The 27,030-nt window shown below is 40.5% G+C and overlaps 1 protein-coding gene across 2 annotated transcripts; it reads left to right on the top strand.

Moving 5' to 3' along the window:
• Positions 1-11,594: 11,594 nt before the first annotated feature.
• LOC138978233 (leucine-rich repeat-containing protein 34-like) lies at positions 11,595-27,006 on the top strand. Of its 2 annotated transcripts, XM_070350902.1 has the most exons (11): positions 11,595-11,932; positions 12,214-12,358; positions 12,985-13,002; positions 16,896-17,085; positions 17,413-17,496; positions 18,640-18,777; positions 19,282-19,413; positions 20,274-20,392; positions 21,899-22,054; positions 24,717-24,843; positions 25,834-27,006. In XM_070350902.1, the coding sequence occupies exons 2-11, from the start codon at positions 12,243-12,245 to the stop codon at positions 26,062-26,064; spliced, it is 1,311 nt and encodes a 436-aa protein (XP_070207003.1). In that variant the 5' UTR covers positions 11,595-11,932; positions 12,214-12,242; the 3' UTR covers positions 26,065-27,006. The 2 variants fall into 2 exon arrangements, with proteins under 2 accessions (XP_070207003.1, XP_070207004.1); XM_070350903.1 differs by lacking the exon at positions 12,985-13,002 and having other exon boundaries at positions 11,598-11,932.
• Positions 27,007-27,030: the final 24 nt, after the last annotated feature.

Below are 27,030 nucleotides of genomic sequence, written 5' to 3'. Positions count from 1 at the left end.
TTCAATCACAAAGAAGCAAGTTGATATTTCTGCGAATTGTGTTCGCTGTTTTCGTTCATAGCGATGAAACATTAATGGCAAGCATTGCTCTTTCGGTAAAGATAATTCAAAAAGTTAAAAAATAAATCACATTTCGGAGAAACGCTTGAACATTTGTCACGGACGAGGCCAGTACGCGTCACGGACGAGGCACGTACGAAATGCACTATAGTAGTGACGTCTTCAGGAGATCAACAAATTTTATTATAGCAACATATCGTTTTCAGTAGTCACCCACAATGTGAGACTATCATTAATTTGGGTCAGTGTTTACATTCGCTCGTTCGTCCCCCCGGGTTTGTTTGTTTGTTTATTTGTTGCTTAACGTCCAGCCGACTACGCAGAGCCATATCAGGACGAGGAAGGGGGGGATGAAGGGGGCCACTTGTCAAGCGATTCCTGTTTACAAATGCACTAACCCATTACTTGTGTCCCAGCAGGCTTTAGTAAAACTAAATTAATACCTACTGGAAGATTACCAGTTTCCAGTATGTTAAAATAGGCTTAACCTATCTACTGCTGGACTTACATCAGAACACTAACAGATTAAACTATACATGAATCGCGAGACAAGCGGCAAGAGAAGAGATTTTTGGAAAAAATACAGGTGAATGAGCAAGAAGGCAGAAAAAAGAAAAGAATTCATGAAGAAAAAGAGAGCATGACAGGAAAGAGGAACCAAAAATCTACCTAACAGCAAACTAGAAAGCTCCTGCGGTTCCAAAAAACAGGAGGGGCCTTTAATTTCATAACCGCAGTGCCCCACTGCGGGATCCCCCCGGGTTACGTCTGTCCGTTAGCTTTAGTAAGCATAAAGAAGGATCCTCAAGAGCCCATGAATATTTGAAAACAAAACTTGGTGGATAGGTACATATGGGTAATATAATCTGTCGTGCAAAGTTTCAAGGTTGTAAATGAAAGGTCAAGGTCAGATCTATGTTCGAACCTTGATTTTTTTTCAGATTTGTGTTGGAGAGTTATCCAGCCAAAGTTTTAATTAAATCAAGTTGAAAATTGGTATTGTGACAGAGTGTATATTAAGAAATGCATCAAAATTATGAGCTCGAATGAAATATGTTTTGATTGCATGCGTTTGAGCATGTGTCTGTTTGTCTAAATATGGACAATACTTGTTGCACCAATGGGTTTTTTCTCTCATATAAATAAAACAAAACACTTGTCAAAGGTTAAAAGACAAACGATGCTGTTTATTTAACAGAATTTCGGCAAGTTGCTTTTATTTAACTTCAGGATTGTTAATTTCCCTCCAACATGAGATAACAACTGAGCATGCAGCTTCCACAGTAAATGGTTAAAATGCCAAATAAAAGTCAGTTTCTGAAAAGGCAAAGTAAAGATTGTTTCCAATTACAATGTAAAGTCAAACTAACTTGTCTTTTCCACCGTTGCCGAATCTGTTACAAATCAGCGACAGGGCGACAGCGTAGCTAACTTCGTCACCCCCCTCTCCCCCCTCCAAAACAGCACATTCATTGGCATGTCAAAATATTGACACTGAGGGACAGAGAAAGCGGCAACAAAGTCATAATAACATGAGGTAACAAATGAGCACAAAGCTTCGACGGAACACACTAAATGCCCAATAAATAAGCCAGTTTCCGTTAAGATTGCTTCCAATTATTGACTAGTGTCAGACTTGTCTTTACCACCTTTACCGAATCGGTAACCAATCAACGTCGACATGGCTCACTTCTTCCCCCTCCCCCCTAAAAACAGCGTAATTGGCACTGCCACTGTGAGCGACAGCTATACACTGTAGTCGGTAGATGCGTCAAGTAATCGCAGGTGAGTATTGTTTTGCAGGCTTCAATGGTACTCGGTTCGAGGGCTTTCAACGGCAACGACTGTTTCGGCGTCTTGCAGGTTGAATGGACACATAATGTTTTAGCTGGTGAATGTACCCGACGTACATCATTGGTTTGGTTGCTTTCCCGAATGTTACAGTTTTACCTGTCGCCTGGACCACCGTTATTGGCTGCCCCGAAAGCATTTTACTTGTGTATTTCAATGCAACATTGTCCGCGTATGTCCCGTTTATCTGAAGACCAGTGACGTACTTGTCAAAGTGTACATTCGGGAGAAATTTCTGCAGATCACCTTTCTCCTGCCTTGACAACTTTTTTTAAATAGGCGCAGAGCATGCCTCGAAGCTCTTGTGGCTCATGTACAGTTTGTTTTGTCATCTCCAGCTGGCTTTTTATGCTCCAAAAGAAACAATTTCCGTCGCTCGGGACATTTTCTCTGATTGTGAACCCTTGTTCAGTTAGTTTTGATGTGAACTCTTCCATTGTTTGTGCAATGTTCTGTCGATGCCTGCTTGCAGTGTCCAGGCTTTCTGAAAGTACACGTGATAAGTCGTCCATCGAACAAGATTCATCACCGATATTGTCACCCATGTCGCCTTGTCCGTGTCCTTCATCAGTTCGTGGCCGAGCAGCGGTTCCTTCGTTGACGTTGTCACCTATGTCGCGATGTCGGTTTGCAGCAACATCTGTTCCTGGCCGAGCAGCGGTTCCTTCATTGACGTTGTCACCTATGTCGCGATGTCGGTTTGCAGCAACATCTGTTCCTGGCCGAGCAGCGGTTCCTTCGTTGACGTTGTCACCTATGTCGCGATGTCGGTTTGCAGCAACATCTGTTCCTGGCCGAGCAGCGGTTCCTTCGTTGACGTTGTCACCTATGTCGCGATGTCGGTTTGCAGCAACATCAGTTCGTGGCCGAGCAGCGGCTCCTTCGTTGACGTTGTCACCTATGTCGCGATGTCGGTTTGCAGCAACATCTGTTCCTGGCCGAGCAGCGGCTCCGTTGACGTCGTCACCTATGTCGCGATGTCGGTGATCGTCGTCAGTACATGGTTGAACAGCGGTTTCTGCTGCAGATCTCTGATGATGTCGTGAACAAGTGTTGGCTCTGGTAGGTTTAAGAAAAGAAACCACCTTCGGCTCCACAGCATACATCGGCAGAAAGGGGCTAATGGGCGATGCTTCCATGTGTGTTGGGGATATCGCCTTGAAAAAATGGAAGGACCGGGTGTTCTGAATGGTTCGTGGTGCCTGATCACCCCACAGGCCTGAAGACAGTTCGTTTCTGACGGAGGCAACAGCAGCTGAATCAACGTACAGGACGTTGACGTTGGGACAGGCATCTTTTGCAACGCATGCAAAGTCTTGTGGCGTATTGACAACAACCCGATTCTGCAGAACTCTGCGCCATACTGCACGCTTGACTGCCGCCAACCCCGTCCACGGGTCCCTTTCCGTGGGATGTTGCGAAGAAACTCCAATCGGCCGATTGCAAATCATCGTGCAAGACTTTTGGGTTGGTCATTGTGGACAATGTATAACAGTTCTTAAATTGACCTCCAGCGCCATCAGAAAAGAAGTGTACCTTCCGTACGTTCGTGCCCGATGTGACAACATCATGGAGAATTGCTCTGTTAAAAGCAGCCACCGTGAATTTGTCATGGTGAAGCTCATCACTGATCACAGCATATGAATGGCTGCCTTCCGTAGATGTAATGACAGCGGTAAACACAGTGGTTGCATTTGGGTCCCAGTGGGCCGACATGATCTCGTTTTGTTGCTGAAGTTGAAAGTTTTCTGAGAAATCCTCGTGCAAGATAATTTCACCTGCTTCAAGTTTCTGCCTCAGTTCTTTCTTTTGCATCAGTTGCGTCTTGGCGATGAAACTGTGAGTTCGGAAAGCCAGCAGCTGCTTGGTGAACTCTTGTTTTGCTTGCTCCACTGTCATTTCCACTTGTTGTTTTTTTGTTTTCTCATTCCATTGGAAGCAGGTGACAGTTCCTTCTGAGTTCAGAAACAATTGTGATGTCAAATTTTGTCCTATGTCACAACACGTATCACACTTGCCAAGATTGCATGGTACACTATCTGGGTCGCACACAGTCATTCGTACAAGGCCTTTGTAGTCTGGAATATCTGGAATGACTTGTTTGAGTCCATCACACAACATTGCAAAATTCTCGTGATATTTGCAGCAACAAACATTGTGATCTTTGTCGCTTACGGGTAGAATGTGAGACGGGCGGAGTTTTGCGAAGGTAGATTTGCCCATTTTAATTTCAGGATGATCCTTCTTGAATTGCTGGTGCGCTTCAGCAATGTTGCAAAGCATGATTTTCTTCTGCATCTTTTTCTTTGTTCCATTTTCTACCACACTCACACAATATTTGCGTCCAGGTAACTGCCACGACACTGTGTCACTGCAATCTTCTGGTCGTTGGTGAACCGCGTTTTTCGTTTTTCACTCACTGTGTGCGCCTGAAACTCCTTTGCAAGTGACCTCACAACAGCAGTCTTCTTACGGGGGCTGATGGGCAATGATCTTTTCACCCTCTTCAACGCCTTTGCAAACGACTGTTTTGACTTGAAAGCTTTGTTCGGCGAAATTGGCACGGGAAGAACGCGCATCGCTTTGGCTTTCATGCGTGAACAATACTTCCTTAGTGCGCCATTGGCATTGTATGTTTTTCTTTTCTCTGCAGTCACCTTTGCTCGTTGTTCTTTGTGTTGTTATATTTAGTCAAGTTTTGACTAAATATTTTAACATCGAGGGGGAATCGAAACGAGGGTCGTGGTGTATGTGTGTCTGTCTGTCTGTCTGTGCGTGTGTGTGTGTGTGTGTGTGTGTGTGTGTAGAGCGATTCAGACTAAACTACTGGACCGATCTTTATGAAATTTGACATGAGAGTTCCTGGGTATGAAATCCCCGAACGTTTTTTTCATTTTTTTGATAAATGTCTTTGATGACGTCATATCCGGCTTTTCGTGAAAGTTGAGGCGGCACTGTCACGCCCTCATTTTTCAACCAAATTGGTTGAAATTTTGGTCAAGTAATTTTCGACGAAGCCCGGACTTCGGTATTGCATTTCAGCTTGGTGGCTTAAAAATTAATTAATGACTTTGGTCATTAAAAATCTGAAAATTGTAAAAAAAAATAAAAATTTATAAAACGATCCAAATTTACGTTTATCTTATTCTCCATCATTTGCTGATTCCAAAAACATATAAATATGTTATATTCGGATTAAAAAAAAGCTCTGAAAATTAAATATATAAAAATTATTATCAAAATTAAATTGTCCAAATCAATTTAAAAACACTTTCATCTTATTCCTTGTCGGTTCCTGATTCCAAAAACATATAGATATGATATGTTTGGATTAAAAACACGCTCAGAAAGTTAAAACAAAGAGAGGTACAGAAAAGCGTGCTATCCTTCTTAGCGCAACTACTACCCCGCTCTTCTTGTCAATTTCACTGCCTTTGGCTGCCATGAGCGGTGGACTGACGATGCTACGAGTATACGGTCTTGCTGAAAAATGGCAGCTACTTGACTAAATATTGTATTTTCGCCTTACGCGACTTGTTGATTATTGTCCTCTCTCGCCTGTTGTTTTTTCGTTTCTGACATTCTTTGTCTGTAACAGCATGTACGATCGGCCGAAGTTTGTTTTGGCCGCATTTTGCAGTCTATCATGGATGGCCGCTAACGAAAGAATGGCGGTTACATCAAAATGATGTTGGTATCACCCTTGACAACCACATAATGTTGGTTGCTTCACATTTTTAGTAATCTGCATTCCCCACAATTATTGATAACAAGTCGCGTAAGGCGAAAATACAATATTTAGTCAAGTAGCTGTCGAACTCACAGAATGAAACTGAACGCAACGCAACGCAGCAAGACCGTATACTCGTAGCATCGTCACTCCACCGCCCGTGGCAAAGGCAGTGCACGTGGAATTGACAAGAAGAGCGGGGTATTCGTTGCGCTGAGAAGGATAGCACGCTTTTCTGTACCTCTCTTCGTTTTAACTTTCTGAGCGTGTTTTTAATCCAAACATATCATATCTATATATTTTTGGAATCAGGAACCGACAAGGAATAAGATGAAAGTGTTTTTAAATTGATTTCGAAAAAAAATTTTGATAATAATTTTTATATATTTAATTTTCAGAGCTTGTTTTTAATCCGAATATAACATATTTATATGTTTTTGGAATCAGCAAATGATGGAGAATAAAATAAACGTAAATTTGGATCGTTTTATAAATTTTTATTTTTTTTTACAATTTTCAGATTTTTAATGACCAAAGTCATTAATTAATTTTTAAGCCACCAAGCTGAAATGCAATACCGAACCCCGGGCTTCGTCGAAGAGTACTTGACCAAAATTTCAACCAATTTGGTTGAAAAATGAGGGCGTGACAGTGCCGCCTCAACTTTCACGAAAAGCCGGATATGACGTCATCAAAGACATTTATCCAAAAAATGAAAAAAAAACGTTCGGGGATTTCATACCCAGGAACTCTCATGTCAAATTTCATAAAGATCGGTCCAGTAGTTTAGTCTGAATCGCTCTACACACACACACACACGCACAGACAAACAGACAGACACACATACACCACGACCCTCGTTTCAATTCCCCCTCGATGTTAAAATATTTAGTCAAAACTTGACTAAATATAAAAAACAACATTCCACCAGGCACATATTATTGTCTAGACTAACGCATCATATATTTGTTTTCGTCATCGATGACGTCATCAGCATGTCATGACATGTCTCAGTCTAAGAATAGGTCTAAATTAATCAGCTGACTGATTTCTGATGAAGCACGCGCAAAGACAGGGAGACAAAAGGAAGGCAAATACCGCTATAACACATCAAAAAGTGCCTCGTCCGTGACACAATTAAGTCAGCAACTGTATGTCTGGCAAATTAAATAAAAGCGACAAATAGTGCCTTTCGAAAAGCTTGAAGATAATCTCAAGTAAAATTTCTGTATAAAACGAAATGCAATCAGTACATGAATTTTTGTATCCAAAATGTCACGGACGAGGCCATTTGGGGGGGGGGGGGGGGGGTGAGTTGCATTCTTTAATATTTTGGCTACAAAGAGTTTCAACAACTGCCGACTTATATCACAGTATACATCAATGTCAGTCTCATGTGATATGATGATTACTGAAATTACAAAAAAAATTGGATTGTACTGAACCCGAATCTAAAAAAAGTGACCAAAAACGTCACTTCATGCACAGTGAAATCCTCTTAAACAATATGACTGCTAAACAAGGGACATAACTCAGTGAGGAAAATAAAATATTGATTATGAACATATGAACATTCTACAACAAAGCCAGCGTACCGAAATAAAGAAATTTGTGTTTTAATTTCAAGCGTTGAGAGAGCTAATTTTTTGGACATGCCCTATATGGTGTTTCTGCGTGCCGTATGCCAGCATTGAGGCGCACCGAGGGAGGCAATTTCCATCAGGAACTATGTTGAGGGGTGTCAGGGGAGGGGTATCATTAGGGAACCAGAGGCAAGCGTCTGGGTCGATGGTGACCTTGCCAACGGGGCGCAAATTTGGGGTCAGTGATGGGGAGCTGTTGGATGGTATGGTCAAACTTCCTGGCCACCCTCATCATACCCTCATAGGTCTTTTCCTTATTGAGCTCTTGATGGATTTCGCAAAACAATTTTTCTCGGGAAGGTGGGGGTACGTCAGCCTTTTCTCTGCGTTGCTGGTTGGGAACAGCAGGTGGGGGTGGGGGGATGTGCACGTTAAAGATCCCACGATTGACAAAAGGGTCTTTCCTGGCAAAATTGTGTAGGCATAGATAAAAATGTCCACCAAATACCCGTTTGACTTGGAATAATAGGCCGCGAAAAGTAAATATTCACCGTAATGGCTTGAGGTTTACTGGCCGATGTGAATGCGTTATATATTGTGTGTAAAAAATGTCTGTCTGTAAAAAAATTCAATTTCAAACGGCAGAAATTAATATGTAAAGCGCGGAGAGCAACGGTTAATTGTGGTTCGCGCTATATAAGCTCTCATGATAATAATAATAATAATAATAATAATAATAATAACAAGTCGCGTAAGGCGAAAATACAACATTTAGTCAAGTAGCTGTCGAACTTACAGAATGAAACTGAACGCAATGCAATTTTTCAGCAAGACCGTATACTCGTAGCATCGTCAGTCCACCGCTCATGCTCATGGCAAAGGCAGTGAATTTGACAAGAAGAGCGGTTTAGTAGTTGCGCTGAAAAACATAGCACGCTTTTCTATACCTCTCTTCGTTTTAACTTTCTGAGCGTGTTTTAATCGAAACATATCATATCAATATGTTTTTGGAATCAGGAACCGACAAGAAATAAGATGAAAGTGTTTTTAAATTGATTTCGAAAATTTAATTTTGATAATAATTTTTATATTTTTAATTTTCAGAGCTTGTTTTTAATCCAAATATAACATATTTATATGTTTTTGGAATCAGAAAATGATGGAGAATAAGATGAACGTAAATTTGGATCGTTTTAAAATTATTTTTTTTTTTTACAATTTTCAGATTTTTAATGACCAAAGTCATCAATTAATTTTTAAGCCACCACGCTGAAATGCAATACCGAAGTCCGGGCTTCGTCGAAGACTACTTGACCAAAATTTCAACCAATTTGGTTGAAAAATGAGAGCGTGACAGTGCCGCCTCAACTTTCACGAAAAGCCGGATATGACGTCATCAGACATTTATCGAAAAAACGAAAAAAAACTTCGGGGATATCAATCCAAGGAACTCTGATGTAAAATGTCATAAAGACGCACGCACACACACACACACACACACACACACACACACACACACACACACACCACGACCCTCTTTTCGATTCCCCCTCTATGTTAAAATATTTAGTCAAAACTTGAGTAAATGTAAAAATTAGATAGCATGACTAACCTATCTCCCTAAGAATATTTGCAATTGCCAATGAGCTTTGATCATATAAACTAAGAATGTCACAGACCTATGGGTAACCAAGCACCACTAACACCTACACAAAACCATCACACCCCCCCCCCCCCCCCCCCCCCCCCCACAAAAAAAAATTCAACAACATTCGATTTTCGACTGAATCATTCAGGTACGAATACATTTTCCTTTCAAACATTGTTTTTATCATGTTTCGTAAGAAATCACTCGATTTATAGCAGTTTCATTCTCAAAAGTGATGTACGTTACTATTTGGATGACGACCATGCACACTTACCCGTTGGGCTGGGCTCGTCCATCTCGCACGTAGGTGTGAAAGTCCTGTTGTCATTGATAGATCATATATGCAAATGACCAAGGGAGACTAGTTAGGTCACGCTTGTCACATTAACATCTCGGCAAAACGAGAACGTTTTATTTTGGTTATAAGTAATTTTTCTTAACACAAAATCAACAAATCGTGTCGATTTTTACGAATCACAGACAAAGCATGCATTGCAAGCAATTTTTTTAATATCATTTTAGACTTAGTAGACTGCGTGAACCTCGAAATCGATCTTTGGCGGCCATCTTACATTTACCGCGGACTGTACGACCGTTTGACTGACCGATACCGAATTTACACAAGGATAATAACGTACATCTCGCATCACTTTTCCAAGCAAAATGAACGAAGTTGGCAGCTCCGTCGAGGTCATTTTTGGTCTCATTAAACACTGCATTCATTTCCTGTCTGATTTGTATGAAGGATTTACCGCCGGTCGCGCACGTGTTCGGAGTAGGCTACAGTTCTTACAAAACTGAAAGCACCCAAAATCGCGTAACGCTTTTTTCTCCAGAATGACTAGGTAAGGTTGGAATCACAAGTCTGTTATTCATTGCTTACGGCATACATTTGCCACCATGTTATACCAAAACGTTCGTCCATTCATCCTCTTTCATCCAACACAAAAACTGATGTTCTTTGCAAAAAAAGTTTATTAGAAGCAGGAGCCTGCCAAATAATTCAAGCGGGCTCTTTCCTTCTTTCGACGCCATGACAGATTCTTGCCCATATATATATAGATACACGCGTTTGATTTGCGTGATGAGTCTCTGCATGCATGTGTCTATGTCCGGTAAAATGTACAAGAAAAAATGAATAAAATATTTGCACGAAATGCCAACGTCCTGTGGCGCTGTGGTCTTGTACTTTGGGTCAGGGAGTATGAGAGAGAAAGAGACAGACAGACAGACAGACATTGAGTGGGGAGAGAAAGAGAGAGGCAGACAGACATAGAATGGGGAGAGAAAGAGAGAGACAGACAGACGGCATAGAGTGGGGAGAGAAACAGACGGACAGAGTGGGGAGAGAAACAGACAGACAGACATAGAGTGGGAATAGAAAGAGAGAGGCAGACAGACATAGAATGGGGAGAGATAGAGAGAGACAGACAGAGTGGGGAGAGAAACAGACAGACAGACAGACATAGAGTGGGAAGACAGACAGACAGACAGAGTGGGGAGAGAAAGAGAGAGACAGACAGACATAGAGTGGGGAGAGAAATACAGAGACAGACAGAGTGGGAGGAGAAAGAGAGAGACAGACAGACCTAGAGTGGGAAGAGAGAGACAGACAGACAGTGTGGAGAGAAAGAGACAGACAGACATAGAGTGGCCGGAGAGACAGAGAGAGACAGACAGAGTGGGAAGAGAAAGAGAGAGGCAGACATAGAGTGGGAAGAGAGAGACAGACATAGAGTGGGAAGAGAAAGACAGACAGACAGACATAGAGTGGGAAGAGAAAGAGAGACAGACAGAGTGGGAGGAGAAAGAGAGAGACAGACAGACATAGAGTGGGGAGACAGACAGACATAGAGTGGGGAGACGGTCGGACAGACAGACAGACAGACATAGAGTGGGGAGAGAAAGAGAGACAGACAGACATAGAGTGGGAAGACAGACAGACAGACAGAGTGGGGAGAGAAAGAGAGAGACAGACAGACATAGAGTGGGGAGAGAAAGACAGAGACAGACAGAGTGGGGAGAGAAAGAGAGAGGCAGACAGACATAGAGTGGGGAGAGAAAAAGTGGGGAGATGGGGCCGATGAGAGAGAGTGGGGGAGACAGTCGGTGTGTGTGTGTGTTACCACATGCACAGCCAAAAGCTTTCACACTTCAAAACTTACGGTATCTGCAGCTGAGTAAACAGAGAAACACACGGACATGAAAGAATGACCAACAAACCAATGAGCAGCAAAAATGAATGAAGAAATGAGAACAGTGAAGAAACATTTTGCGCCAAGTTCTTAAAATGACGAAGACGAAGAAAAAACAATGACAAAATTAACTTGCATAGCAAATGAGCATCAACACCGGACTCGTGATCGTTTGACCTACAGAGGGAGGGGAGATGAGAATGAGTCAGTAGAGCCCGGGAAAAGTGCAAACAAATATTTGTGTTTACATAAAGACCAAAGCAACAAACAAGGCACGACAAAAAGCGCTCTTTTCCAGCTACCAAATGGATCGCTTTTGACTGAGAAGTAATGCAAAATCGTAGAGGGAAACAAGTTGTACCTGACTTTGTTTTTTGAAATTGGTTTAATTTAAATTTGTGTAATGTTAAACTTGTGAGGTCCTGATTTGGCCTATATGGTCCGCTGGACCTAAAAAGCAACAACAACTAACTAACTGACAAGTTGTACAAATAACTAGTCAAAAACTAAATTAAAATGCGGCATCCATTGGAGAGAACCGGTTATTGGAGGATATCTTTGTTTCAATGCTGTTCACTCAGTTTTGCTATTTGGTTTATTTTCGGCCATTCCCTCGTTATTCCTTGCATGTAAAGCAAAACCCCACAATTGGTGAAAAACCGAAATATAAGTAAAGCACAAGAATCAAAGAAACGGATTTGATGCTGATTCGGTAAATTGACACAATCAGGGGACACTACTCTGCTTCAGCGTCGTCATGGCCACAACCGGAAGTAAAGGGTAGCTATACTTTTCGTTTGTGTTTTGGCTCCGAGCAGACTGTCGTTCCCAGCTTTACTGAACCCATCGACGTTGAGCTGTAAATGTGAGTGACGAGATTTTACTTAAGTGTAATCTTTTTTCGATATTTATCAACAACTAACAAGGTTATAAGTGTCGATCTGTTTGTGCTATGGGTATGTGTACATGAAGATTTGGCTCAGAAGTCGGGAGACACACACACACACACACACACACACACACACATTAAGAAAGTTCCATAGCATGACCAGGGCACATGTTTAAAAACATGCAACTTTGAAGTAATATCGAAAATAAAGATAACATTCTTTTCTGGTTTTTTTGGTTTTTTTTTAATGTTTCCAGAGCTGTGAAGAGAGTAAAAAGCTGCAGCCATGTCGGACATTTTGTCATCGCTGTTTCATTTTGAAACGAGTTGTACAGAGCTAGGAGTGAAGCCTCATCCATACATTGCAAAGATGCTGGACAGAGAGAAGGACCAGAATGCACTGTAAGTTTGTATTTGCATGATACTTGTTTGTAATTGACATGTGTTAAAATGTTTTTTTTAATATTTTCTCAACGGCACTTGTGTGTTTAATGACTGCCCCTAACTAAAAAGCATCTTTGACATAAATACAAGACAATATAAGGTAAACCAATCAAATATTTGGTGCTAAAAAAGAAAAGAAAAAGTAAAAAAAAAACAGAAAAAGGTATTCGAATTATTCTGAGATGATTTAAAGCGTATGAATCCTCACATGCATGCATCTGCACTCTCTCTCACACCCATAGATTAAACAGAACATAAAACAGAGACTGAGGCTGACACTGCAAATTGTATGGTACTTTGCTTCTTTAATTTGTTTTTCTGAGATCTACGGACAGGAAAATAAGTGCCATGGAAATTCTACTTCTGTCATATTTCTGAGACCTCTTTGTTTTCTAATTGTTTACTCAAGAGTATAATTATGACATATTTGTGTGGAACTCTTGTTGCTGTTTTGACAATCACAGTTGATAACAGTTTCACTTTGTCAAAGCAGACTTGCTGTGGAGCCAACATTGCTGTCAACAGTTATATTTTTTATGGGAACATTATGACAATTTTCTGAACTGTTCATGTTCTTGTAACAGCGCCCAGGCTAAAGGGGAGTAAGTATAATTTAAGCATGGGCTTGGGTGTTACCTTATTTTCGTGGATTCAGTTTGTAGTTTGCTGTTTTTACATTTAGTCAAGTTTTGACTAAATGTTTTAACGTAGAGGGGGGAATCGAGACGAGGGTCGTGGTGTATGTGCGTGTGTGTGTGTGTCTGTCTGTGTGTGTGTAGAGCGATTCAGTCTAAACTACTGGACCGATCTTTATGAAATTTGACATGAGAGTTCCTGGGTATGAAATCCCCGAACGTATTTTTCATTTTTTTGATAAATGTCTTTGATGACGTCATATCCGGCTTTTCGTGAAAGTTGAGGAGGCACTGTCACGCCCTCATTTTTCAACCAAATTGGTTGAAATTTTGGTCGGGTAATGTTCGACGAAGCCCGGACTTCGGTATTGCATTTCAGCGTGGTGGCTTAAAAATTAATTAATGACTTTGGTCATTAAAAATCGGAAACTTGTCATTAAAATTATGTTTTTATAAAATGATCCAAAATTACTTTCATCTTATTCTTCGTCATTTTTTGATTCCAAAAACATATAAATATGTTATATTTGGATGAAAAACAAGCTCTGAAAATTTAAAATATATAATAATTATGATCAAAATTAAATTTCCGAAATCGTTTTAAAAACTATTTCATCTTATTCCTTGTCGGTTCCTGATTCCAAAAACATATAGATATGATATGTTTGGATTAAAAACACGCTCAGAAAGTTAAAACGAAGAGAGGTACAGAAAAGCGTGCTATCCTTCCCAGCGCAACTACTACCCCGCTCTTCTTGTCAATTTCACTGCCTATGCCATGAGCGGTGGACTGACGATGCTACGAGTATACGGTCTTGCTGCGTTGCATTGCGTTCAGTTTCATTCTGTGAGTTCGACAGCTACTTGACTAAATGTTGTATTTTCGCCTTACGCGACTTGTTTCCTTTTGTTATTCCTTCTAATTCTATGCCCCTGATGTAAATTCAACAGTCATTCTTCTGACTGGTGTTGGATTACCGAAAAAAAATGTTTTAACCCATGCAGAGGATGGTTGATTTTATATTCATTCTTATCTGCTGTCTTTTTTATGCACTGTTCTGGACACTTTTACATGTAGTTCCCTTGTCTGATTTTCCATGGGTGCCCCTCTTTATTAATGCATTCCTGTTTTTGTGTGAGAACAAGTATGCTGCATGGCATGCCCCTGTGTTGTTAATGTTATCTCATGACTACAGGCTACTGTTCTTCTTGATGTTGTTGCTGTTGATGATTATACTTCCCTCATGAAATATTCTTCTCTGGTTGTTCATCCTTTATATTCATATCGTTTGTATTTCAAAATATGTGGTTCTGTATCATTCAGTACGTTATTGTGCACTAAACATTTTGTGTGGTCGTTTTTAATAACAAACAAAGGTTGGGTTGAAAATTACAACATCTATGCTGTGATGATACTAATAAATTGACTGTGTTTTTTGTTGTTCTTTACTGAGAACTCACAGTGTTAAAAATGTTAAAAATCTAATGATTTTCACTGGCAAAAGCCAAAACCAGTTAATTAATGCATGAAGCTCAACTGCACGATTTGACTGTGATGAATTAAACTTAATGCTGATTTGCACTAGTAAACATTGTAGCTGCACTTCACTTGAATTTTCAGAATAAATTTACATTTCTGTGCAAGGAAAGCAAGGGATATTAATTCAAACCTGCTGCCAAAAATTCACCACGTGTCACGTAGGATTTGTGACGGAACTCTTCAATGATTCAGTGAATAAATAATCAAGTGTTATCATAGAAAAAGATATTGTCTCTATTACATTTGTGTTTATTAATTGATCATATCATCCAAACGAAGTTCACAAACAATCATTTTAAACTTATGAGTAGAAATATGGTCCATACCCCACAAGCACGCATGTTGCACACATGTTCATATTTATACCCTCCCCTGATTTTGTAATAACTCGTGACTCGCATATATCTCGGAATCGAGAGGTTGCGTGTTCGACCCTGGGTCGGGCCGCTATTTTCTCCCCCCTTTCCTAACCTAGATGGTGGGTTCAAGTGCTAGTCTTTCGGATGAGACGAAAAACCGAGGTCCCTTCGTGTACACTATATTGGGGTGTGCACGTTAAAGATCCCACGATTGACAAAAGGGTCTTTCCTGGCAAAATTGTATAGGCATAGATAAAAATGTCCATCAAATACCCGTGTGACTTGGAATAAAGGCCGCGAAAAGTGAACATTCGCCTAACAGGCTTGAGGTTTGCTGGTCGATGTGAATGCGTGATATATTGTGTAAAAAATTCCATCTCACACGGCATAAAGCGCTTTGAACTTCGGATAAGGCGCTATATAAATAAAGAGAATAAAAAAAATAATAATAATATATTTACATGAATTTTGGCATCAGGTTTCTATACCTTTGATTTTATATGATGTGGAACACTTATGTGTCACTTCAGACACCATCTTGCTTCAAGTTTTGCTTAGCAACAGATAGAATTGTTTGGAAATTGTTGGTAACAACATCTGAATGATCAGTCAAGAAGAGTACTTTTTCCCTCTCTGAATTCCTTCTTTTTTGTGTGTGTGCTCCACTTTGCACGCACAGCACTTTTACCGCCTTGTTGAATAGAAAATATGACTGCACCAACACAATTTTTTTTTATTGCACAGGTTCGTGTCTTGGATTTTTATTTATTTTTTCTTGTGGAGGGGGATGAGGGAGCTATGCATGAAGAGGGAAAGTACTATTTGGCCTGAAATATGGACTGATTTCAATTGCTCTTGAAAATGGTAAATGAAGATAGTTTTGACAAGTTGTGGTAGATGAATATGTAATAATTGTCACTTATTATTCAGGCCTGGGAATGATACACCTTTCGTCGTAAATACGACCAAGTCCTTTTCTAATTGTGTAAGAAAAGAGCCTCCGTGTGCCCTTAGAAATGCTTAAAATGCAAAATGTTCCCGTCAGTACGCCCAAACCACTTTTACTCATTCCCAGGCTATATAAATGCTCATTTATTATTATTATTATTATTATGAGTAGTTGCCTCTGGAAATAAATACGGAAGGCTCTGTGTGTGTAATAATTGGCATAATCCATCCTGAACTTCTGTCTTAATCTGCCTGATTGAATGATGAGCCTTTTTGCATGTCATGTCATCTGTGATTTTAAATGAATACATATATAGTTACAAGCCTAAGTGCTTTACATTGCGTCTGTATTATGTGACTACAACATGCTTTGTGAACATGTCCATTTCCTCAGTGCTAAGCCTAAATCATGAATAAGTGATATATAATTTGTTGTTTTCTTTGTTCCCATGTTCATATGCAAAGTATGATAATGAAATTGTCATTGATTTCAATTAGTCATCTAATTTCCTAGAAAATAGTATAATGTATAAGCAAGCTAGTTTATGAACTATACAGTCACACACCTGCAAATTAACTGTTAATTATGTAGTCACTCACTGCAACTGTGGAACATAAAAGCTTACACAGGCAATAAGATCATCACCTTGACAAGAGACCCCATACCAGCCCTGATGTTAATTTTGTGCACACCTGATCACACTGAGGATAGGGATATAAATTAGGGAATATATGCACTCAATGCCAGCAAAATGCATTTTTTGCAACTTTGCAAGCGGTTTTGTGAGGGTGAAATTAGTGACGGCTCTGGTGAAAAGGCCCCTTTACAGCCCTTAAATTGTGAAAATATCCCTCACAGAAAAACGTTTAAAACACATTCAGCACCTCATATTTTGTTCCACTAACCACAGTAACTTTGTGCACGTGCACCTCTATAGGCTGAACTGAGAGATTTAAAAGACAACAATTAATTTTACACACAATGAGTACAACATGTGCAATGTGTTTTTCAGAGATTTCAATTCCAGCATGCACCTGTACCTGGCGGGGAACAACCAGCTGCTGTGTGAAAAGCGCTTCACGGACAAAGACTGCCCCCTGCTGGCCAAGTTCCTTGACAAAAACAGTTTTATCACGTCGGTGGATCTCCGCTACAACAACATCACTGATGCTGGAGCTAAAGTGCTGGGAAACATGCTAGCTGTGAGTTCCCCTGGAAGAGGCGTATGCCGGTATGGCTGCATGCCTATATAGCAGGGTGAAAACGGTCATACACATAAAAACCCACTTGCGCAAAAAACACAAGTGTACGTGGGAGTTTCAACCCATGAACGCAGAAGAAGAAGCTGGCTTTAAGTCAGCAGTTGCATTTTCTTCTATCTCCTTTTCTCTTGTTATATGTTTTGAAGAACGTCATAGAAAATGTTTACAAGACAGCATGAAGCATTACATTTGGTTAGTTACTGTGTTTAACTGCATGGTTTAAGTTAAAATGAGTTGCACCTTTCTGAAACCTTTTTTTTGTTTCAGAGGAACACGACACTGAAAGAGTTGAACTTGATGTGCAATGACATCGGGCCAGCAGGGGCAGAGTCACTAGCCAAGGCCTTGCATGTATGTATATTTGAGAAGAGAGACGCTGAGCTGAATCTGAAAAATAATTATTCTCAATTCCCCCAAAAGTGGCGTATGGCTGCCTGAATGGCGGGGTAAAAACAGTAATACACGTAAAAACCCACGTGTGCAAAAATATGAGTGAATGTGGGAGTTTCAGTCCATGAAGAAGAAGGAGAAGATTACGCTCAATTATGCAGAAAAGAGATGGGGTCACAAACATCCAATCAAAATCCTTGTAACTATTAGTAACACAACATTCTAAGATAATAAGTTAAAATAATTAGTTAAAGACAAGAAGAAAGGGGGGGGGGGGGGGGGAAGAGGGTAAGGGACCTTCCAACCAGAGCTGACAGGCTTCTTTGATCTCTCACTATCAGTATCAAAGGAAATCACACCCACTTCACACTTCCCCAAACCTCAGGGGTGTATGTCAGATTGCATAATACTTCCCCTGCAGACAGGGTTGCCTGCCTCAGACACAGGGGGTCTGTCTACTTCAAGTTGTGGTATTGGGGGATTAAGAAAATTGCTTCACTCAAAAGGAGACTGTTTGCAGCTGGACATGGCAGGTGCACACCAGTACTTTTAGTTCAAAGAATAATGAAATGACACAAAACACAAATCGGTTGGCAAGATGAAATACAAACACTAGACTGGACAATGACAACAGCTTTACTCTATAATTGGTGACGGGTCACCCTGTCACAACTGAATAGACATGCTTTGGATACACACTGTTGATAAAGATCAGTAGTGGAACAGAGTTAATGAGTGTATGGTCATAGAAAAGGGTTGCTTTAACACTTTCTACCCCACCTATGTTGACCAAGATTATTTTAGCCGAGACCAGATGTGCTGCAGAAGGTCACTCTGAATTGTATAGTAACTGTGAAGTAACTGTGTATCAACACGATGGAATGCAGACGTTAGATCGACGTTACAGGAAGTGACTGTGTGTTAGGATATATTCGTACCAGGTCAGATAGAGCCATATGAGCGGGTACGGATATATCCGTACCTGGGAAACAATGAATTAAAGGCACACGTGATTGATTGATTTACAGAGTAATTGAGTTAGGCATTATGTTTCTTTTATTAAGCTAGTATTCAATCTCTCTGTGTTTGTTTTGCGTAACTTAGACCAATGAGACGCTGAGGCTGCTGCGACTGAACGGCAACAAGCTGGAGACCAAGGAACACAAGGGAGGCATGCATTTTGCTCAGGCCCTGCAGATCAACACCTCTCTGGAGCACCTCGACCTGGGAGATACAGACCTGGTACAGTAATGAAACTTATTTGCGTTTTTGACCAAAATATAATAATGATAATCATAATAATGACAGGTTATACAGCCAGAACCACAGTAATCTATGCTCTCCGTGCTTTCTATATTATGTGTGTTATTTACGCTCAGTATGCTTTGTTTTTGTTTTGTTCGGTGATACATTTTTTGGGGTATGATTTTATGCTTTATGATGTACATGTATTTGTAAAGCACTTGGAGTCACTTACGGGACATACGCTATAGAAAAGCTAACCCTAAGATATAATCATTATAGATTGGAACAGTAAAACCTGCCCCAGCGATCACCTCTTTAGAACAACCACCTGTCCAAAACGACCACCCAAAAGGGTCCCCAATGAGCTTTCTCTCTCTATAATTCACTTTTCCATAATTAACAAGCACCTGTCTCTGAAGACCACTTTTAGTCTGTCCCTTGGGTGGTCCTTAGAGACAGGTTCCACTGTATTCTTTCTGTTGATGAAATATGTCTTTGCAGAGGACAGAGAGCGTGATAGCTCTGGGCACCGTCCTTCTCCATAACTCAACGATCAAGTCCATCAACGTCAACCGCCCCATTCTCTTCACACACATGGAGGAGCCCACTGTTCACTTTGCCAAAATGCTCAAGGTTGGTACTTGTGCTATGTAGTCATCACATGTAGCATAAGCATGCTGAAAAATCATATGTAGATTCAATTTTTTGTATAAGATTACAATTTACACACACAAAAAACACATTAGCAGATTCAAAAATCATAAGCAGATTAAAAAGTTACAAGCAGATTAATATATCATAAGCATGAAAGGGCCTCTACTAGAGTTATCACATGGTGTCTCGGTGTTAAGGTAACTTCCTGGAGGGGTTTTATGTGTCTGTTGTAAAAGCGAAACCTAGCATGCTTGGATATCTAACGGACAGCATGTCTACTACGCTTAGCGTGGAGACTGTTGAGTGTGCCATATATTCAAAATACTTTGGATAAACATTGAAGTTTCTCAAATCTCTAGTAAAAGAATTCTTGATTGCTCTACGTCACATTGGCCATTCAACGTGCAAAGGGGCCACACATGTCTGACAGCAGGCATCGACATGAAGAAGAGTGGAGCTTACTTGCTTGTGTGTCTTCATATAATTGTGGATGTAGTTGCTGATGTGCAGTGCAAAATGTCCTTTCTGAAAAGAAGTTGTCATGTGGGTTTTTTATGCTTGATTCGTTTCTCAGATATCTTGATTCTTTCTTTGTTTATGCTGCATTTCTTCTTGAAACTTTTTTCTTGATCTTATAATTATATTTTAGAAGTTTAAAATGTTTGCATTTTGCAGTTTGTAGAGAATGGTCAGTAGCAGTGTATCACTTTAATGCTGTAACTATTGAACTTAGTTATTTTTTTATTGTTGTTATTGTTATTAGTGTGTTGTTGTTGATAATAATCACCAGTCATCGGTATTGTTGATAATTGACAAACGATTGTTGCCTGTGACTGCAGGTTAACACAACAATAAAAGAGATTCACCTAGAGAAGTACGACATGCGAGACTTCGGAGCCTTTAGACTGGCGGAGAATCTCATGCACAACTTCACGCTCACATACATCAACCTCAGCTGGTGAGTTTCTCTTTTTAAAACTGCTTTTTGTATCACTATCACAAATAAACAATCCACTTCACTCAAACTTTCTATGCCAAATAAGCATTTGTTTGGGCTATTTATTACATGGGTGAAACTGATCAGAATTGAAAATAAGGAAAATGAGTCCAGGGGCCGCCCAGGCCCTGTTGGGGTGCAGGGGCAATGCCCTGCTAGGGGGCCCAGGGGGGCAAAGCCCCCCGGAAGAAAACGAAAAATCAGGCTTTTAAGGGTAAAAGTAGGCCTCTCTTGGTATCTCAAACGCACAAATTTGCACATTAAACAATGGTAACAAATGCCAAGCTGTAGTCCGATAATTCGTGCGCTCAGTGAAACAAAGACTCAGCGATGTCCGGTCACTGTGTTTGGGGAAATACGGATCGGATCGCGGGCAAAAAAGATTTTCAAAATAAGGAATTCCTTATTTGACCAATTTCATTTGGCGGATTTCCGCCCTGAGGCGGAAAAGTTTCACCCATGTTATTATACACATATTAGATTGATTATTTTTACATCACAGTTTCATTTTTTGAGTCACTTGAGAAAAAGTGACTCTATGTAATCGGTCAGTGTTAGTCTGTCCGGCCGGCTGGCCATCCGGCCGGCCGGCCGGACGGCCGGCCGTCCGTAGACACCACCTTAACGTTGGACTTTTCTCGGAAACTATCAAAGCGATCGGGCTCATATTTTGTTTAGTCGTGACCTCCAATGACCTCTACACTTTAACGATGGTTTCGTTGACCTTTGACCTTTTTCAAGGTCACAGGTCAGCGTCAAAGGAAAAATTAGACATTTTATATCTTTGACAAAGTTCATCGGATGTGATTGAAACTTTGTAGGATTATTCTTTACATCAAAGTATTTACATCTGTTGCCTTTTACGAACGTTATCAGAAAAACAAGGGAGATAACTAGCCTTTTCTGTTCGGCAACACACAACTTAACGTTGGGCTTTTCTCGGAAACTATAAAAGTGACCGGGCTCAAATTTTATGTGAACGTGACTCATTGGGTTGTGAATAGCAATTTCTTCCTGTCCATCTGATGCCTCATATAATATTCAGAACTGCGAAAGTGACTCGATCGAGCGTTTGCTCTTCTTGTTCTTTTATAAATCCCTTTTCGTAACAACCATAAGGACCACTGTACGTTGGTTCCATGGGTCGTCATTAGAGACAGGTTTGACTGTACTTTTATGGTGACTGGTTCCTGTGTGGCTTCTAGTTCTATCGCTTGCACCCTTTAATGAACAGTTATATTGCCCTTAGCTTAATAGATGTGTGCATGTGCAAAAGCACCATTACCACATCCTATTAGATGACATCATTAGATTACATCATCAATATCATCACAGGAGACATAACTGGTTTGACTGTACTTTTATGGTGACTGGTATCTGTGTGTCTTCTATCGCTTGCACTCTCTAATGAAAAGCTATAGCCTTAAGCTTAATAGGAGTGCTGATTGTTGTGACGGGTGTGTGCAGTAACCGCATCACGCGTGACGGCACCAAGGAGCTGGCCAACCTGCTGCAGCACAACACAGGGCTGGAGATGCTGGACCTCGGCTACAACAGGCTGGAGGATGATGGTGCTATGCACATCGCTGAGGCCATCACTCACTGCAACACTACCCTCAAGTGGTTAGTACACTGGTTATGGCTTCCCCCGAAAGCGGCGTATGGCTGGCGGGGTAAAAACAGTCATTCATGTAAAAACCCACTTGTGCACAAAAAAACCACGAGTGTACGTGGGAGTTTCAACCGATGAACGCAGAACAGGCATGTGAATTGTCCGCGAAATCGTGGATTTCCGCGAAAAGGAAATTACGTTTCAGCGAAAATAAAAAATTGTCCGCAGCAAAAAAAAGGTAAATTAAATTATATGTATACTATTGTCTCTCTATCCATTATTTGCTTACACGAGAACTATCAAAATATTGGTCTAAAATGCTAAAAATCATTTTCCTTCCGGGGGGCTATGCCCCCTGGTCCCCCCAACGGGGCTCTGCCCCTGTACCCCGTCTAGGCGGCCCCTGGACCTCGGCCTATTTTCAGAGTTGTTTAATTATTTTGGAATTCCCATGCCTGGCAGAAGAAGAAGAAGTTGAGTGGTTCCCCCCTCCCCAACTTCTTTTAAAGCTTGATATTGATTGGGCAAGGTTGACTTCGCAAAATGTACTTCACGAAGCTTTGGCACTGTATTGTCCATAAGAATACATCGTAAAGTCTTCGTGAATTCAATTTTGGACTCAGGAAGGCCTTGCAGACCTGTTTACCCTCCCGGATTGTCCGGAATTATTACGGATTTGGGGTCTAAATTCCGGTATTACGGAAATCTACCGAAAATTCCGGAAATTGCGGTCGAGAGAATCTTTTTCGTGGGTGAAAATTCGAAGTCGAAATTGTGGTAGTCACCAGGATTGTGATTTCAAGGCTGACCGAAACAGCCTTTTCTGCGCATGTGTACAGCAAGGTATTTGTCGGATTCCGCGGTTTTGAGATCGACATTGGTCCGAAGGGTAATTTTGGGCCGATCTCTGTGGGGACGAAATGCCAACCAAAAAAGCGAAAGTTGTACAGGAATATCGGCAAAACTATTAAGTCAAGTGGCGGTGTCTGGTGAAGTTTAAGAAGAGCGAACCACATTCATTTTGGTGATCGACTTGAGATCAGTGCAACAACAAAGCTAAGTCAGTTAGCGAGGCTAGACGCAGCATTAGTTTTAACAAAATGCAGTACACAAATGAACATGGAAACAAACAAAAACACGAAATTATGTTTGGCAAAACATGAGCCTGCTTCGCATCGAGTTTATTTGATTTAGGTCTCTACTTCCACAGAATCTCCCGGACCTGCGAACCGATCTCTCACTACGGTCAGTCACGCCAGAGACATAGATGTAGGTCTATGGTCGCGCTCTTCAGTGACTTGTGCTGTTGCCGAAATTCAAGTCTTTCTGAGTCTAAAACTGATCTCCATTAATATTTCTCCAATATAGCAAAGATCACAGTTCTTTGAATCGAAAAACTTACAACAAAATGTTTAAAGGAAATAAACGAATCGGTCCTCTAAAATTAAAGGTAGCTTCTGAAGAGATCGAGTTATTATGACTATTAATGCAGGATGTCTGATGTGACAGAATGTAAGGTGGTTTTGTTCACATGCATCTTGACTGTAAATAGTCCAAGGGCAAAGTACGGGGGTGGGGGGGGGGGGGGATGATACAGGGGTTCCGGACCCCCCCCCCCCCCTTGCTGTCAAAAAATCAACAAAAAACACAAAAATTCAGTCTGTGGGAAAAAACAAAACATTTTCTGTCTGTGAAATTTTTGTTTTTGTCGGAAGCAGATATCAATGAAGATAAATTGCTATTATTTAATACTAACTTTAAAAGAAATATAACGAGTGGCTGCTGACACCAGTTTATCATGTTTAAAATCAAGGATAAGCCACAAATTGTTAATAAAATAGCTAAAATTCTTCAGCCAGACCCCCCAACCCCTGGACCCCAGGTTGTACCCCCCCCCCCCCCCCTCTAGCTCTCTTGCTCCGCCCCTGAATACTGTTATTTTTTAGTTTTTTTTTTAGATAAAGTAAACTTAACTTTGTTAACTTGCATATGTATCAGGTGTCTTGTGTTGTGTGTTTGTGGTGTGTGTGATCGAGCTTCTGTGTGTGTAGTACAATACTGTTAAACATGGTTATCAATTTTGTACTTGTTTTGCATGGTAGTGCGCGAATTAACGTGTCGTTTAATCATTTTCGAGCTGGTTTATGGTTGATAAAAAAGATTACTCAAAGATGCCTCAAATTACGGAAAAGTAACAGTTGCATTCCTGATTTTCATGTGGGGGGGTAAACAGGTCTGGCCTCGAGACAACAAGAAAATCGGAGTTCTCAACAAAAAAAAGGGGAATACCCCATTGCCTCCCGCACAGAATGGTGTCTTCTCCAATGCCGTTGCCATGACATGGGAAGTAACTCCTTCAAGTTTAAAGTTTTTAAAAATGGTAGCAAAGTAACTACAGCGAATGTTCCTGGCAGGAAGCAGGTAGAAACAGCAACAGATATGCATTATAGATACATGTAATATGAAAGCAAAAGTGAAAGTAGGTAGCACAGTTTACAGTGGGTGTTTTGGGATCTGCACATGGGTTCTCTTGCGGTGATACTTGAAGCTCTAAGAGGCATAGAGTAAAAATGGACTGACATAGTATAGACCTGTCCTACCACCAATGCTGTCAGAGATGATGCGTTTGCTGGTGTTGATGATGACGTTGAGTTACTGTGGTGACTGTTTCAGCCTGGTGATAGTCCACAACAACATCAGCAGTCCAGGGCTGTGTGCCATAGCCGACGCCATGAAGACCAACATGTCACTGACCAACATCTACATCTGGGGCAACAACCACGAAGAGCCCGCCTGCATTGTAAGTTGTTGATCATGCGACACAGTGCCGCAGTAGTCCCCCTTTGTCACAGTAGCTGCTATGCGGTTGTCTGCTCGCCTTGAACACGAAGCTATTTATAGCTCAAACACCTGTGTATTAGATGGCTGATTGCAATAAAGGTCTGAATGTTAATGTCTCCTGGTATGCTCATGCAAACCTTTGAGTTTTGGAGAGACACAGAGAAAGGAACCAACAAATCGGTAGCCTGGCAACATTTTCAGGTTAGGCCTAAAAAATAAATAGGTGTGGTTACGGTAACCCGACCTACCCTATTTTTAGGGGCCGACCCCATAACTTTTTATTACATAATTGTCAAAAAAACACACACAAAAACAAGAAAACGAGTGCAGAAAACGCAATGAAAGCGAAAGCGCCCGAGTCGCACACTTATTTCCCTGTCAAGTAGGTTTAATTTGTACACATTAGAAAAAAAAGTAAAAAAAAAAAGTGATTGCCTACCTTCCTACCCTATTTTTGTTGGCTATGTTACCGTAACAACACCTATTTTTTGGGGGGGCCTTATGATTTCATTCTGAATAAAGAGCTATTCTTCACATAGCAAATCTTGACCAAAATCAGACAATGAATTGACCGTGTTCAGAAGATGTGAGAAACAAAGGGAAGTAAGCGCTCTAAATGCACGATCTCTAAACAGCGCTCAGCCTCAATTGTTGGAGATTCTCATGTTGAGAAGAGCTGGTTTATTGGCCTTTGGATGAAAGACAGTAGAACACCCCTTTTAATGCCTCAAATAATCTGAGAAAACCAGGTCTTAGAAGGGAGGCAGTCTTAAAATAAGGTATATTTTTAGACATTACACATGGTAAATCTGCAAAATATAGGCTCTTTATTTTTGAAGGAGATTCCACTTTAGTGTATAATGATGGATGGTCACCACCAATCATTAAGCGTTTTATAAATCAGTCAACTAAACACTCAATGTATTTCAAGTTATTTTCCTGTTTTTAGGCCTTTGACAACCTGGTCAAAACAGGCCGACTGGACATGCGAAACACAGACGTTCAGCCTTACATTGTCGATGGCGTTACTTACCTGTGTGAACTCAACCACGGCATCCAACGACACTACTACTACGCTGGTGTCTATGGCGATGATGTTCCCGAGTGGCAACCTAGAGGTCCCAACCCTCGTAGCGGCAGAGCCAGCGACAGCATCCCCTTCTCTTCCTTTGAACTTTAATCTCTGTCTCTCTTGTTTTGTGTGTAATATCTAAAAAGCAAATTGATTTTTGTTGAGAAAAGTTAAAAACAAGATCTTTACTCATCAAGACAAAGACTGCACAATTCAAATGTTTTCCTGTGAAGGCTACTCTGGGACAACATATATTAGGAAAAGCAAAGCTTCTTTTACTTTGTCTAATATATGGTCTAGAATCTGTGAGTGAATTGCACTTGGTCACTGTTACAAACCAAGGCAGGATACCACATTACCAGTACAGTACTACAACAAAAAAATATACGAGATGTCTGAAATTTGATTGAAACTTAAATTTCTGTTTCTCCATCAAAGATCTGTCTGTGATTGTGCTTGACTTTAGATAAAAAAAAAAAGTTCCTTTATAGTTTAATAGGTCAGAAAAAGATATTTTATGTTTTATGAAATTCTGGAATCATGCCATGTGTTGCAAATTGCTTGTGCTAAAATATCGTAAAAGAGTGGAGTCAGTGTCACTGTCAGATACATTTCATTAACTTATGTATTCATATGTATGTGAACTACAAGCTGTTTGAGTCCCTTTTGAACAACTGAAGAATATTATCTCACCATCATTCAAAATCAAAAACGTTTTTCGTTTCACATTTTTGTGAAACCTTGCAATGTTTGTATGGTTTTTTCCCTCACATGCACATTGGATGGATATATGTTTTCACACACAAAAAAAAGTGACAATGAAATATTTCCTTGCTCCATTCCCCACTTAGTCTGTGATATATTTCTTCTATCAGTCCATCCGGGAAAACTTGCATTTTGTTTTCATTTATTTGTGAGGATTTTACTCATTATTCATGTGGGGAATACCTCGCATGGCATTTCATTCCGATGAAGGTAACTATCATGCACAGTTGTAAATACCATTAGCATTACTGTACAATTCCTTCGGTGAATAAAAATGCAAGTTATCTTGTGAACTTTTCTTTGCATGTG

The sequence above is a fragment of the Littorina saxatilis genome, linkage group LG10 (assembly GCF_037325665.1).
Source record: "Littorina saxatilis isolate snail1 linkage group LG10, US_GU_Lsax_2.0, whole genome shotgun sequence".
NCBI classification, from domain to species: domain Eukaryota; kingdom Metazoa; phylum Mollusca; class Gastropoda; order Littorinimorpha; family Littorinidae; genus Littorina; species Littorina saxatilis.
This window is presented reverse-complemented; position numbering and strand designations above follow the sequence as displayed.